The sequence below is a fragment of the Xenopus laevis genome, chromosome 7S (assembly GCF_017654675.1).
Source record: "Xenopus laevis strain J_2021 chromosome 7S, Xenopus_laevis_v10.1, whole genome shotgun sequence".
Taxonomy (NCBI): Eukaryota; Metazoa; Chordata; class Amphibia; order Anura; family Pipidae; genus Xenopus; species Xenopus laevis.
The window spans coordinates 10,015,728-10,032,589 of NC_054384.1; the positions used below are offsets into that span (position 1 = coordinate 10,015,728).

Consider the following 16,862-nt stretch of genomic DNA (forward strand, 5'->3'; position numbering starts at 1 on the left):
TTGTTACTCTAAACTAAAGAGTGAGTTTGGGCCAGATGAGCCAGTGAATAATAACTAGTTATTTGAGGGGATGGTTGTAGACAGTTAGCATTGGATAGAGTTAGCGCCCAAGCCAGTCTTTGACTTTGATACAATCCATATTCTAAACCGGGGGTCCCCAACTTTTTTTTACCCATGAGCCACATTCAGATGTAAAAAGAGTTGGGGAGCAACACAAGCATAAAAATTGTTCCTGGGTGGTGCAAAGTATGTGTCATTTTGTAGCCCCTTTGAGGACTACAAACTTGCCTCCAAAGCAAAAATTCAAAAATAAGAACCTGCTTTAAGATCTCTGGGCGCAACATCCAAGAGTTTGGAGAGCAATGTTGCTCATGAGCCACTGGTTGGGGATCCCTGATCTAAACAAATATTTTGTTGGTATTAATTCTACATTTGATTATCATGTGGCTTACTACAAACAGTATTTGCAGAGAACACATAAACCCAGAATTCGTTTGCAAGCGACGAATGGACACAAAGCCAGTGAAGGGCTCAGATAAAGTACCAATAAAAGCAGTTGTGGTTATTAATATACACTACAATGCTAATGGATAGTGTAGAACTCAAATACAATGAGGGGCCTTGACATGGCACGTGGATATTTTGGCCAAAGTGTGGTACTAACAACTAATTTTTTGTAATAATTATTTTTAAATGCAAACCGTGTCCTGGCAATTTTTCTCTTTCTTTTTGTGTACAAATATTGGCTTTTTTGTCATTTATAGCAGCTAGTCAGCTCCAGAATGTGGGTTAAACCGAGCGCTGGCGATTTCTTTCTGTTTTTTGCATTATAAGTAGCATGACAATGCACTTTAACTCTGGATATAATTGACAAATTGGCACTGGGCGATGTACTACTGGTAACTGAGAATGTACTTTTTCTTTTGGGTGGAGTTTTGGGTTCTTTTTCAAGATCCCACGGTGACATCATCATCATCATAAAGGCAAAAAACCTTGCTGACAGAAGACAAAGAAGCCATATCGATTAAATTTAGAATGTCAGCCTTTACAAATTTAGAGTTGTATAGCAAAAGTCATAACGCTGGTATGATATTACAATCTTATTGTACTAAGGGGTTTATCCCATGACTTCATGAGCAATAAAAAAATATAAATAGTGATTCTCTAACCGTGCTATTACATTCTGAGATTCCTCTAGACCTGCAATGATGCTGCGAGTTCTGGTTTTCTCTGCCCTCCTTTGCTTGGCTTTGGCACATGGCAGCAGTGAAGAAAGTGGTAAGGCTGATATACATCTAGCACATCGTAAAACTAAAAGTACCAATGTTACATGCAAAGAAAGGGGGATTTAAACTGTATTGGTAGGTGGTCCTGACAACAGTTCAGTCAAAATATACGGTCAGGTCATTTGTGGAACTCAAACCACGAGGCTTGCGCAAAAGTCAGGTGGGCTTATTGTTTCTAATGCATAGTAGTAGCTATCACTATCATTATGGAGGACGTGACTGTCCCTCTTTTGGCACAAAAATTAGACTTACAACGTTATGGGACAGTCCAGGGTAGAGATCTCTTGTGGGTTGGCTGGAGGCATCAAGGAGCCATAGCAGAAGGGACAGCATGCCAGTTGGCCTTGGTCTAGTTCTTTAAACCCATCATACAGTTGTTTTGCAGGTATGGGACCATACAGGTATGGAATGATTTCACTATTTGCATAAGTGCAAAGTTTTGGGGTAAACCCCTTTGTCAAGCATGTAAACTAAGCAAGGGGTTGTCCATGCTTGGATCTGACCTGAGTGCCAGTGAAATAATTTTGTACTCACGGAATTTGGAGGTTGCCGAAGCCTTCCTCACCGGGCACCGGCATTCACACCAGGGAGAGCCATGGTGTGCAAGCACGGTAATACTTTACAATGGGATGGGACCTGTTATCCAGAATGGTTTTCTGGATAACAGATCTTTCCATAATTTGGATCTTCATACCGTAAGCCTACTAGAAAATCATGTAAACTTTAAATATACCCAATAGGCTGGTTTTGCTTCCAATAAGGATAATTATATCTTATTGGATCAAGTACAAGATACTGCTTTATTATTACAGAGGAAAAGTATATAATTTTTCCAAATTTGGATTGTTTGGATAAAATGGCATCAATGGGAGACTGCCTTTCTGTAATTCAGAGCTTTCTGGATAACAGGTTTCCAGATCCCATACCTGTACTCTATTTTTAGGTGGCACCCTAATACCAATCTGTTTTTCTCTGTTTGTGCAGATTCAAATGTATCATCAGATGACAGTGAAGAGAATAATAGCGAGAGGCGAGGTTACTGCCCCAATAATGTTACCCTTGATTCCTGTTCGACCTCTTGTCCTGAAGGCTCCAACTGCTCTGATTCCGAGTGCTCCTCTGACATAAACTGCCCTGAACTCCAGAAATGCTGTCAAACCAACTGTGGAATGAATTGCGTTGACCCTGAATACAGTGAGTCAGTGTACCATGTTTTTATAATATCTCTTTACTATTCTTTATATATATTATAATATTATTTATATAGTGCCCATGTCTACCCATCTTTTTTACTCAGATTGTTCATCATTCACACCCGTCCCTGATTCCCAGAGTAATGTACAGACTTAGTTTCCTAATACATTTGCACACACTAGGGTATATTTCATAATCCATTTAACCTGCCTGTATGTTTCTGAAAGGTTGGAGGAAACCAGATTTACCAGATAAACCACATGCAGTAGAACATTTAAATCTACTATTTTCTTACCTTCCATTTATCTTCCTCATTCTAACTTCCAAATACCTTTATATATGGGAAGCGCCCTATTTCTAAACTATTGAAACAAAAACAAAGTCAAAATTAGAAAATTTCTATGATGTTTTCCAACTTTTGTTTCTGTGAAAATTATTTATTTATAGGGCACTTTGGCTTCAGTTGTTTCTCATTTGTAAAACGGATCGAAATCTTTTTCTAAGAAAATTTCAGAGACTTCTGTATTTTTTGTGGGAGGTGTATGAAGGGCTGTATGTATACAGTATATATATATATATACTCTGTATATATATATATATATATATATATATATATATATATATATATATATATATATATATATATATATATATATATTATCATGGCGCCATTTGAAGACAGAACACTGTACATTATTACAGTAGGAATGAGTTCATTGGAACAGACAGCATAATTAAAAAATGATTAATATGCCGTTACAAACATTAAGCGCCACAAATGATGTCTGGTAGAGCTTGCAATCTGGCTCTGAATCATCCCATGCCGCTGAATCCCCCATGGGCAACTGCCCACTGGTTATTGACCATAGAAATCAGATTACATTTATATTATTTCAGATTAGAGAGAGGCAGAATAGAAAGGCATTTGAAAAAGAGACAGGCCAAGTAATATTTGTGCCCAAAAGAATACTACTTGTTCTGGTGCCCTGCCTGAATGCCCCCAAAACCTCCCATTTGCCAATCAGTCCATGTAACACCCTTCTGCCACTGCTCAGTCTGCAAGATGCCCACATATCCACAGTCTGGCTTTACCAGTTCTTTGTAAAAAGGGAATAAGGTTCCTCTCCACCCAAAAATCTATACCTCTTTTAATCCAGCCCCAAACCTTCCATCTAAATCCTGGATGGAATCCTATGGCTGCATTGTATGTACAATTCTATCAAAAGCTATTGCAAAAATTAAATAGATTACATCTTCTGGAACCCTTGTGTCCATACTCCTACTTACTTACATCCTTTACTTGACTAATTAGACCAAATAAAGGGGGTTCCAGTGGTTCTTTAATATCTTGGTGTTTATTGAACACAAATAAGGTACATTATTTGTGCAATAATGGACAAGGCAATGGATTTAGCAAGTCAGTAATAGGTAGTCTCACTACTAGCGATGCACCGAATCCACTATTTTGGATTAGGCCAAACCCCCGAATCCTTCGCGAAAGATTCGGCCGAATACTGAACCAAATCCTCATATGCAAATTAGTGGTGGGAAGGGGAAAACATTTTTTACTTCCTTGTTTTCTGACAAAAAAGCACACAATTGCCCTCCCCGCCCCTAATTTGCATATGCAGATGAGGATTCGGTTCGGCCGGGGAGAAGGTTTCGGCTGAATCCGAATCCTGCTGAAAAAGACCGAATCCTGGCCGAAACTTGAACCGCATCCTGGATTCGGTGCATCCCTACTCACCACAAGTATTGGCCCCAGTGTACTGAATCAAGTGGTGCTCCAATGGAATAGCATCTACCCTGGGCACTTACAACTGGAGTCCTTACTCTGGTCGATATAATCTGGGAATCATTAAAGGAACAGTAACACCAAAAAATGAAATTGTTTTAAAGTAATGAAAATATCATGTAGTGTTGCCCTGCACTGGTAAAACTGATGTGTTTGCTTCAGAAATACTACTATAGTTCATATAAACAAGCTGCTGCATAGCAATGGCGCAAATTGAAAAAAGGCTATATGGCACAGGTTAAATAGTGGATAACAGATAACATTATGTTCTACAGAGCTTATCTTCTATCTTCTATGTAACTTGAGTCTTTTCTCCTTTGAATGGCTGCCCCCATTGCATAAAACTGCTCTTGCTTACTAGCCTTGACTATCTTACAAGATACAATAAATTATTTACATGTGGGGTCTGGGTACACATGCCCCAGACCTACAGCTCAAGGTGGATGTAACAGACCAAGGAAAAATGCACCAGACACTTGTAGATATATTTAGGCTAATAACAGATGTACACAAAGCTTTACACATTTTGTGCACTTGGGCATTTAATCATAGGCTGACTATTTTACACCCCTGGGAAGTACTCTAATAGGAGCTAGCCTTCAGGAGCTAGCCTTCATTGTCTGAGCTGAAAGAGACAAAAACATTATTAAATGTATAAACTACAAGGAAGACATGGCCACACTATCCCATGGTCAATTTTCCACGGACACTTCCTTGCCAAAAGGCACAGGTAACAGAACTGGGATTTCTTGAGCAGTAGAGGAGGTAAATTGCTTGGTACCCTACTGAATTTAGTAGAAAGAGGAGATAGTGCTGGACCCTGGACAGTTATAGGGTACTACCAACTGGGGAAGCTGTGTGAAATTCTAGGTGTTGAGACAAACTTGTACATTCTAACTGAATCTTGCCAAGGGGGATCATGCATGAAAAGCCAACTGAGCTGTGAACTTTATTCATTATTTTTATTATTATTCTTTTGTACTATACTTTTGGCTGTGTTCCTCTTCTAACATAACATTTGAAAATCAATCTTTCCTATTGTTTGAGAGGAGTGTTATGCCAAGTAACAGTGCCCTGAGAAGTGATATCCGTGAAAACTCAACAGGCCCTTTTGTTATTAGGAGGCACTGCCAAGGTTGTTCACCGGTTCAACACTGGCTTTAGGGTGGAGTGGAGAGGACATTTCTCCAGGGCCCCTTAGGGGTAAGCCAAGATAAAGTATAAATATACATATATATATATATATAGATATACCTGTAGACATATGTAGTCTTTAATACAGGCTATAGTCTTAAATAATTATTTTGCTTGTATGAATTCTGCATTTGATTATTTGGTGACAGTATTTACAGAGAGCACCAATGTGGAAGTAGAATTTGTAAAAATGTACTCATTTAGCAATGCAACTGCAGAGTTCTGCACATAGGGGTGCCATTTATAAAATCTAATTGCACATTAACATGATCCTTGCAATTCCTCGCATTTGTGCTGAGCACCAACGCAACTGCCCAACCTGCCGTGATGAATAGTATACATATGTGCCTGCTGAAGGAATGGAACTCTGGAATTCAGTTTCATCAGTGTAACTACAGAGAAAGTAGATGCCATGGGCCCACCAGAAAACCTTAGACTGTGGGACCACTTTCCAAACTATTATTCTTCCTCTCCTAACTCAACCTCTTTATTTTCCTAGTCCCTTTTCTCTACATACTATACTCTAGTTTTCCATTATTGTTCCCATAAAGAAATAGAGAATGACCATGACATTGGCCAAATTGTTAGGAGCAAGAGGCCCACTGACGCTTGGGTCCAGCGGGAGTTTTCTTGGTATCCCGGTGGGCCAGTCCGACACTGGACCCTGTGGCTGTAGGGTGCCCCAGAAAGTATAGGAGCCCCATGAGTCCCTAATTCATAAACAATTTCAATAAATTTCTGTAAAACAAGTCAACCAACTGTTGCTTGTATTGATGCTTCCTGCATCCAAACATATTGTTTGCTCTTCTGTATAGTTGTGCTAATTGTGCCATTATGGCCATTTTAAACATGGGGGGGCTACATTATGGGTAAAAAATGGTGATTTGCATCAGAAAGTACTGAATACTGCACACTGTGTTCAATGACATTAGTGACTCCAACGCTGTAGCGTGACCTCTAAACCTGAATATAATGTACATGAGACAGTAGCATATGAAGACATACTATTGGCAACTGAGAATGGTTTCAACTGTGGTATTTTCTCAGAATCCCAGGGTGAGACCATGTTTATGTTCTTAGAAGACAAAAGACCTCACTCATAGAAGACAAAGAGCCTTGGGGATAAGGTGTCCAGAAGCCATATCAAGTGAAATGATGACTCCCTGTCCTACAATAGAATCCTTCTGATTGCATAAGCTTTTGGAAATATTTCTATATTAAGAATAATTTAGACTTAATGTCAGACTTAATACTTTTAGAGTATATTACCGTCCCCTGGTATAATGTTACAAACTTATTGTTCTAGTGGGTTTATCCCATGACTTCATGGGCAATATCAAAATATAAAAAGCATTTGATTATCTAACTGTGTTATTCCTTTTTGAGATTTCTGAAGGCCTTCAATGATGCTGCAAGTTCTGCTTTTCTCTGCTATTCTTTGCCTGGCTTCAGCACATGGCAGCAGCGAAGAACATGATAAGGCTTAAATACCGCCATATCATATTTTGGCTCAGGATGTAAAATTCTGTTTAACGCAATGATTCTCAAACTTTGCTCTTGGTGGGTTCCTTGCTTCATATGTATAGTCATATCAATGGCTGTCATTAGGAAGGAAGCAACTCTGCTCCATATTTGAAGATAAAAGACTTGGAGATATAATTTACGGGCAGTCCAGGGTGCAATCTATTCTGATATGGTTGGGGGCAGGAATGCCAACAGGTCTTGGTCTAGTCTCACATACTGTACCTGAGTTACCTCTGTTTTACATGCAAAAGCTTCTTTGATAGGCTGTCTAGTAAATTCTAAAAATTATATAGCTATTCAATTCCCTTTTGGGGGAACAAGACAATAGGATAACATTGGAGTCACTTGCCACTACACAAAGTTTTGCTGCAATGTGTTTTTGATACAACGTGGCACTTGATGCCAATCTTTTCCTTTTAATTGTATTTATATTTGTGTCTGGCAGATTCAACTGTATCATCGGATGAGAATGAAGAGAATAATAGTGAAAAGCAAGGTTCGTCATCATCATCATTGAATGAAAGTGAAGAAAATAGCGATGAGCAAGATGATGCATCAGCATCATCAGATGAGAGTGAAGAGGATAATAGTGGGAAGCGAGGTGATGTCCCATCATCACAGTCATCATCGGATGAAAGCAAAGAGAATAATAGTCACAAGCAAGATGACTTATCAGCAGAATCATCATCGGATGAGAACAAAGAGAATCATATTGAGAAGCGAGGTAATTGTCCAAGTAACCTGTGGCTTGTCCAACCTTTTGCTCTAAAGGCATAAAATGCTCCATCGTAGAGTGCTCCTTTGACATGCACTGTGCTGGACTCCAGAAATGCTGTAACACCACCTGTGGAATGATATGTGTTGACCCAGAATACAGTGAGTATATGTACAGGGCTTTCAGAAAATTCAGAAACATTTCATCAGCCAGCATGTATATTTTTGGAATTCAAGAATAAAATCATTTTCATATACCAACCATTTGAACATGGTTGCCCAGTTCTAGGTTTCCAGCTAGCTTAGCATTCCAGTAAAATACATTGTAGTTCTAATGCCCTGTAGGAGTGAGAATATATTCACATGAGTGCTTTAGTTCAGTCCAGCCTGCAAACTTGTACTACGTTGGATTCCATCCAATAGACTGGCTTTGCTTCCAATAAGTATTAATTATATCTTAGTTGGGATCAAGTACAAGCTACTGTTTTATTATTATTATTAGAGAGAGAAAGGAAATCATTTTTCAAAATTTGGATTATATGGACAAGATGGAGTTCATGGGAGACAGTCTTTCCATAATTAGGAGCTTTCTGGATAATGGGTTTCTGGATAACAGATCTCCTACCTGTACCACTTTATAATTATTGTTCTATTTCTAAACCATTAAAACTGGAAAAGTAGATCTTGAAATTACCTTGTTGATAATTTTGTGAACATTTTTTATGCATAATAATGTCATTTCAGTAACATTTTACTGGTTCAATGACATTTCCAATCCAACATCCAAATATTTATTATATATTTATTTATAAATATGTTGTTCCCATTACTATCGGTGACAAAATAGTCTCTTAAATTGTTTATAAAGTGTTCTACGGGGTAAACAAAGTAAAAAGTATTATTTGACAATCCAAGATTTGTTTAATATATTTTATCTTGCCAGAGCTGACCTGTGAGGATGATAATAATTGTAAAGAACCCCTAGTCTGCTGGAAAAGACTCTGTGTCCCCCCCAAGCTGAAAGAAATAGTAAGTGGCACATTTTTTCAATCTTTTGGTTATTACTTTATGTGATGTTGGGGACTGCAAACCAACTTTATTGCATGTTGCTCATGACACTACATACCCAATCGGATGTGCAGTGTCATGAGCACCATGCAGTACAGTTGGGATCGCTCCATATGATGCACAAATCCAGGTAATGGTTTCTAATTCTTCAAAGTACACATTGCTGATGGGTGGTTAGGCCAGCACCGGTACCAGCGCCTCTGTCGTCTACATATTCTACAATCAAGAATATCATCCAGTCCCAGTCCTACCTGCCCAGTATCCTGTTCTTCTATCTCTGTACTCCTAGATTTTAATCTGAAGGGTATATACTGTATAGTGCAGTCTAATATCAGCAAGCAAAGAATGCAGCATACGTCAGAAGACAATGAGATGACTCATTGGAGAATCCTCTTGTATCTATAATGAAGTTTGTCTGACCAGCTAATAAGAACAAATGCTCCTGTAACAATATACTATGCATGTTGTAGGATGGTCCATTATTGCACTTATCTTTCTTAATGGTCTGAAACGTGGACTACCTATCTACACTGATTTCCCTATAGAGGTGAATGCACTAGGAAATCCCCATTCATTTCAAAAGGGTCCGATCCACACCTCCCTGCCTAACAACGATAAAAAGAGCAGCCAACAAGTAGGGATAATAGAAGAGCAAGAAGGGACAATAGAGAAACAAGTAGGGACAATAGAGAAACAAGTAGGGGCAATAGAAAAACAAGTAGGGACAATAGAAAAACAAGTAGGGAAAATAGAAAAACAAGTAGAGACAATAGAGGATCAAGTAGGAACAATAGAGAAGCAAAAAGGGACAATAGAGGATCAAGTAGGGACAATAGTGAAACAAGTAGGGACAATACAGAAACAATAGAGACAAAAGAGGAACAAGTAGGGACAATAGAAAAACAAGTAGGGACAATAGAGAAACAAGTAGGAACAATAGAAAAACAAGTAGGGACAATAGAGAAACAAGAAGGGACAATAGAGGATCAAGTAAGGACAATAGAGAACCTGAGTTCTCTTTCTGGGTAAGAAGGCTCTTTGCTAGCTAAAACAAGCGGGTGCAGATTTTATCCAAAATCAACTTCATGATTAAAAATAAGGATTATTATATACTGTATTGTTTCCTTATATCTAACATTAATGCAATATTTTTTTTTTTAGTTTGAAAAACCAAAAAGTTACTGAGGACACAGCAACTGAACGACTGAGGAGTCAGTAGAGAAACGGGGAGCACAAGGTTGATTAAATGATTGATCACGAAATAATGACTAGAATAAACTAGCAAATCTCTCTATATTGTGCTGTTGTTTCATTCAAATGTATTTATCCAAAAATGCATAATAAAAGCTTATTGTTGCCAGCAAATTCTTTAGAGTTTCATTTCAACAGGCAACTGTATTTAAACCTCCTTACATTTTAGATTTAAAAAAATATACCCTAGAGCAGTGCTGTCCAACTGGTGGTCCGCAGGCCAGTGGCCCTCCACATGAAAGTCTGCCTGCTGTGACTGCTTAACTTGTTTAAGCGTTAAAAGGTATCAGTACGGAGATGCCCCTGCATTGTTAAACCTCAAATTCAGACAGTAAACTCTTGCATTGCTCACACCTGTAACACCTCTATTATACACACCTAAGGCCTTGTACTTTACACACCTGTAAAGCACTGTACTGTTCACCCTCTGACCCAGACTGTGAGTGCTTAAATTGTTCACCTGTTCACACCTCATACAAACTGTTGGAGGGGCTGTATGTAGCATACTGTAATATGAACTGTTCATCTTTAAGTGGTCCTGCTAGGTTTCCCTGTCTCCAGCTGTATTCTACCTTCCTTATGCTCCCTGTGTGTGCCATACTCTGCCTGCCCTATGCTCCCCGTGTGTGCCATTCTCTGCTGCCTTATGCTCCTGTGTGTGCCATACTATACCTTCCCTATGCTCCCTGTGTGTGCCATACTCTGCCTGCTCTATGCTCCCTGTGTGTGACATACTCTGCCTTCCCTATGCTCCCTGTGTGTTCCATACTCTGCCTGTCCTATGCTCCCTTTGTGTGCCATACTCTACCTTCCCTATGCTCACGGTGTGTGCCGTACTCTACCTTCCCTATGCTCACGGTGTGTGCCATACTCTGCCTGCCCTATGCACTCTGTATGTGCCATACTCTGTCTGCCCTATGCTCCTTGTTTGTGCGATACTCTGCCTGTCTTATTCTCCATGTGTGTGCCATACACGGCCTTCCCTATGCTTCCTGTGTGTTCCATACTCTGTCTTCCCTATGCGCCCTGTCTGTTCCATACTCTGTCTTCCCTATGCGCCCTGTCTGTGCCATTCTCTGCCTTCCCTATGCTCTGGTGTGTGCCATACTCTGTCTGCCCTATGCTCCATGTGTGTGCCTGTCCTAATAATAGGGCAGCAATAGTTCAGCACAAAAACTTTAGCGCACTAACCTGTACATAAATTTATATCCATATTCTGCACTAAAAAACTGTCACTAGTTGTTGTGTTTCAAGAACATTATACCTGCTGTGCTGTCAAAATCATCCATCTTATACAACTGCACCTTATTTTATGTAAATATAATCTATATGGTCAAGACAGAAAGAGATACAATATCATTGTGATATGGCAATGCATGCATGTTTCTTTCTTCTAATTGCTTTACATGGAAGCTTTAGAGAAATGTGATGCTTTTTTCAGGAATTCAGTGTATTCAAAATAGAGACTGAAACAGGCAAATGAATAGGAATATGTAGTATATTAGTTTGCAGATGTGGTTCTGTATTATGATTGATATTGCTTCTGCACTAAAGAGTCCACTACCCCTCTGCAATATATGGGTTACTGCTCCTGGGCAAACTTAGTGCCTTTTATTACATTACTCCCTTAGTCAAGTCAAGTAAAGAAAAGTAATCTCATAGTTCTAGAAATGGGAGAAGATGGGTTGATGTAGAGATTGTTGGGCACTATTTTTGGGATCCCTTAAAAGGAAAATATACATCTCAAAAATTGCACGCTCTACGAAAATATGCTAAGGTTACATTAACCAAAGATGCAAAAAGAGGTATCTTAAGGTGGACTTAAAGTGGGCCTTTTGGCAAAATCAATGGGGGGCAATGAGTATCTAAAGTCAACAAGGCAGAGAAATTGGCTGCAGCAACCAGGAAGGCCATATTGAAAGAACTACCACCACCTCAACCCCCATAAGCGTCATTAAAAATAAGCTCCACTTTTTATTTCACATGGATTATCTGGAGGCCTCTATTAACAAAACAACCCAAAAGAGTAAATTCTTTGACACGTGGTTCACCTACATCTTAAACCTTCTCCCCACCATACTACAACTCACAGTCGAAACATTCAAGCATAGCACTTCTTATGACCAGGAAAGAGTACGGGGTACCAACCCCCTTCTACTAGTTAGGACAACTCTGGCATGAATCTAATAAAAGCTGCCTACCAGAATCCACTCAACATCTTATAACAGACTATATTCCAAAACATTCACAATTCTAACAAAAAATCTGGCACTGATTTTTCTACTCAAATACAAATCTTTTCAACTAGCCTTGTTGTAGTTCTATTATTTTGTCCCAGTTTGTTGATTGGAACAATACTTAATGCATTATAACATTCAAATTATACTACTTTTTTATTTTGTATGTGTGTATGAATAAATATAGTACCATGGGAAAATTAAAATATATATATTTGAATTGACTTGCATTGAGTACTCATTATGCAACAATTCATCTTTCATTGGTGTCAGAGGAGTAACTTTGTATTACTTAGAAATGTCATGCAATAAATGTTTAAAATATCACTTTAAAGAGAAAAAGTTGACTGCTGTTTTTCCTGGAACTGGATGATGCCTGACTTACCTCTGATTTGGGAACCCACATGTTGGCTTATAAGTATTCATAAATGGTTTGGGCTTGTGCCACGGTATTTGAAACTAACTACTAAGACTTACTAAACCCAATGAATAATTGTATCCATTATTTATAGGTTAGAACAGTGATCCTCAAGCAGTGGCTAGTGAGCAACATGTTGCTCTCCGACCACTTGGATGTTGTTAACATGTTGCTAAACTGGTTAGAAGAATGGAAGACTTAAATTATGAGGATAGACTGTCAAGGTTGTGGTTGCCTGGAACAAAAGACACTTGTGAGGGGACATGATTACACTTTACAAGTACATTAGAGGACATTCTAGACAAATTACAGGGGATTTACCTAGAAAGAGGACCACCATACCAGAGGCCCCCCCTTCAGACTAGTGGAAAACAACTTTCATTTGAAGCAACGTAGGGGGTTCTTCACAGTGAGGACAGTAAGGTTGGGGAATGCACTGCCGGGTGATGTTGTGATGCTGATTCTGTTATTGCCTTTAAGAGGGACTTGGATGATTTCTTGGACAAGCATAATATCTAAGGCTATTGTGATAGTAAAATGTTTGAGTATCTATAGTTTATGTGAGTGTATGGAGGGGTCAGTGTGTGTATGGATTCTGGGTTTCATTTGGACTTTGGTCTTTATTGAATCCGATATAACTATGTAACTATGTAATATTACAGTAAAACAAGCCAATGTTTTTGCTAATCCTGTAATTATTTGCTTTATTTCTGACACCAATGAACTTAATCCTTGCACAATAAATGGAAAAGGCACCCATGCACAAATGCCCATTTGTAGGTCAGATTTAGTAAGATGTGACCTCTAAAGAAGGTGCATTGGGTCAATAACTTGGATCCGATAAAGAGCCAAGACACGTTGCCCTTTTTAAGATTCATTGGATAAAAGAGACTATTACAGTAAAACAAGCCACTGCCCAAAGCATTTTAGCTAATCCTGTAATTACTTGCTTTATATCTGACACCAATGAACTTAATCCTTGCACAACAAATGGCAAAAACACCCATGCACGAATACCCATTTGAGTACAATTTAATTGACAATGATTATATGTGTACCTAAAACCATGCCATGCCATGACCTTTAGTATAATTCCACAAACTTTTGGGTAATTAAACTTGTTATTGTAGCTAATTAAACTTGTTTTCGTAGCTGAATGTTCTACTCTATCGCCAAGGTCCATTGTGTTGAGGAACAATATATAGTTGGGTGGAAGAGCATGGGAATCCAGTGTTGTCTTCTGCTGCTGTGGAAAGAGACTGACCATGCTGTGCCGTGCCACCTTCTTCACTCTTCTGGTCCTGTCTTTGGTGCGGGAAGGTATGTCTTGATATTAATATAAACAAGCAGAGAATCTTATTTTAGAATTTTACCTTCATAACGTAGAAAGTTGTATTGTAAGATTATATAAATAGGTCTTCATTTTTATTATTTAGGAAGCAGGGTGACTGTTAGGGGTACTTGAACAGTGTGGCTACAGAAGGACTCATGTGTAGTAGGGGTATCATAACTTTATCTGATCATAAGTATGCACAGAAACAGAAGATATATATTTCTAGTGTCATAAGTTCAACCTTTTTAGTGGTTTTAAAGTTATTTCGAAATATTGCTGCAACTGAAAGTGTATCTCCAACAAACATTTACATTTCCTTAATGTCTTGCATGCTTTTTAACAGTTTTGCTGCATTCTGTAGATACTAAAACTAAAGGACAGACTTAATAAAATTCAAACGAGGGAACCCGGAAGGATTCCTAGCAGTCTATTTGGCTACACTATTAGGCCAAAAGTTTGTTTGGCTATATCCTGCTGCTTAAACAACCTTTCCCCTTTCCTTTCCCTTGGGAAGTTTTACACAAGATTTTCGAACATTGTTGAAGGGATTTGCTCCCATTGAGCCACAAGAACATTAGTGAAGTTGGACACCGAGGTTAGCGATCAGGCCTGGCTCACATTGCCATTCCACCTCATCCCACAGGGGTTCAGTTGGGTTGAGGTCAAGGCTTTGTGCAGGAAAGGCAAGTTTTTCCACTCCTATCCCAGGAACCCCATTCGGTATAGACCTTTCTTGATGCTTAAAGTTATTTTCCTGCTAAAACAAGAGAGGACCTTCTACAGACTAGGAAGCACAGAATAATGTGTCGGAATTAGTGGGTAAATTTTAAATAACCAATTCCAATAAATACAAGGGTTGGCCATATACTTCTGTGTATTTATCAAGAGATCTAAAACCCCCAGGAATATTTAGAGAGTGGTAGCTAGTAAAAACACAAACAATATAAATTAACAAGGGTTGATAAATTCTTGAAGTTTGGATTTTTGTACGACACCTTTGAGTTACCCTACTTATTCTCAGTATGCTACCTTTTCTAACTCCACAGACAGCTGTTATTCATGTAAGACTAAAAACAAACTATCTGAACTGCAAAGCAAAGTCTTGGCTCTGTCCGATTCAGTGTCAGAAGAAGCCAATAAAATGATTCATAATGACAAACACAAGAAGATTTTACAAACTGTAAAAGAGATGGTACAGGACAAGATTTGTAGCACCCAACTTGACTCTGACACCGCTGCTGCCGTCACGAAGAAGTTGGAGGGCTTAAAAAACATGTTTAAAAATGGCTCCACAACCGAGAAAGACATAATCAGTTTCCTGGAGAATGACCCACTCAAAAAAGTTGAGGAGTGTTTTGCTAAAATATTCAACAAGAATAAAAAACAGTAAAATTCAAGCAGAAGGTAAGAAGGTTCCACAGCAAATCATTCATTATCACTTGTGTAAAATTGGACTGTCCTTCTTGTTTATGGTCTCACCTCAGTGCGGTCCAATTCATTCCATGCAGTAGACATATCATTTGACATATCTGAGGACAATATTATATTCAAATGATGATGTCTCACATATAAGTCTATGGAACTCTTGAGCAGGGTGTGGGCCATATTAAGCCCTTAGAGGGCTATGTGCAGCCCATTGGACTCCAGTTTGACAGCCCTGTCTTAAAATATTTTATGAGGCAAGGTCCCCCAGCATAGATCTTTATGAAGATACCAACTTACATGGTAATTTTAGCTTAGTATAGTATATTTCAGATCAGAACATAATGGAGGAGAAATCTGTGTGTGCTAGAGTAACTTGGACCCTAGCTCACCATATGGCTGAAACGGCAAACTGGAGAGCTGCTGAAAAAAAAGCTAAATAACTCAAAAACCACAAATAAAAAAATTAAAACCAGTTGCAACTTGTCTCAGAATAACGCTCTCTAAATCATACTAAATCAAAGGTGAACAACCCCTTTAACAGATTATTACTGGAAAATAGCTTTATAACGTCTCTCTGTAAGTGTGAGAGGCACATTTATCAAGGTTTGAATTTTGAATTCATGATGAATCATGAACCCGAAATTATAAAAATTTAATTTTCCAAACTCGGGTGAATAAGATCGACATGAAAACTTGAATCTAATTCGAATTGAGTTTTAAAAACTCGATTAGAGTTTTTTCTTCGAAGAAAACTTGAATGTCAGGAAGGCTGCAAACATCACCAAACTGATCCCTGGACCTCTCCCATTGACTTATACAGCAATTTCGGCAGGTTTTAGGTGCCGAATAGTCAAATTTGAGTTCTTAAAGGGCCAGAGTATGATAAATCTCTAAAATCAAATTAAAAGTTTTTTAAAAATTTGAATTGAATTTGGATAACTCCCAGTCGAATTTGACAGTTTTGGCCATAAAAAAACTCAAAAAATTTGAATTCTAATTCTGACCCTTGAAAAATCTGCCCCTTAATGTAAGATCTGCCCTAATACAGTATATAGAAACTTTAATGACTTGATCTATGATTTGTAACTGGATTTCTCTTTTTTCTTTGTAGAAAGTAATATCAGAAATACTTGGAGAGAATGTGCAGCATATCCCACAAGTCACCACTTCATTAGCGTCACTCCCACACTGTCCTTACCTGCAAAGTCAATCACTTGCAAATAGTCCTCTTTAATCTAATAGAACTGACTTTATTTCAATAAAAATCGGTTGTTATACAGAGTTCTGTGCCATCAGTATACCGTGTAATGTGCCTGACACAGGCCAACTCTGTATATCACATTAAATCTGGATATAATCAAAATCACTACAGTAGAAAATAAAAAAAATCAATATTATGCATGAAAACTGTGTGTACTATAAT

At 38.4% G+C, this 16,862-nt stretch overlaps 1 protein-coding gene across 1 annotated transcript; it reads left to right on the plus strand.

The window, feature by feature from the left end:
* The first annotated feature begins 1,173 nt into the window (after window positions 1-1,173).
* Window positions 1,174-10,153, plus strand: LOC108697178 (dentin sialophosphoprotein-like). The gene is made up of 5 exons (XM_041570703.1): window positions 1,174-1,278; window positions 2,271-2,480; window positions 7,439-7,717; window positions 8,651-8,736; window positions 9,937-10,153. Exons 1-5 carry the CDS (start codon window positions 1,206-1,208, stop codon window positions 9,958-9,960), a joined length of 672 nt encoding a protein of 223 aa, XP_041426637.1. The 5' UTR covers window positions 1,174-1,205; the 3' UTR covers window positions 9,961-10,153.
* Window positions 10,154-16,862: the final 6,709 nt, after the last annotated feature.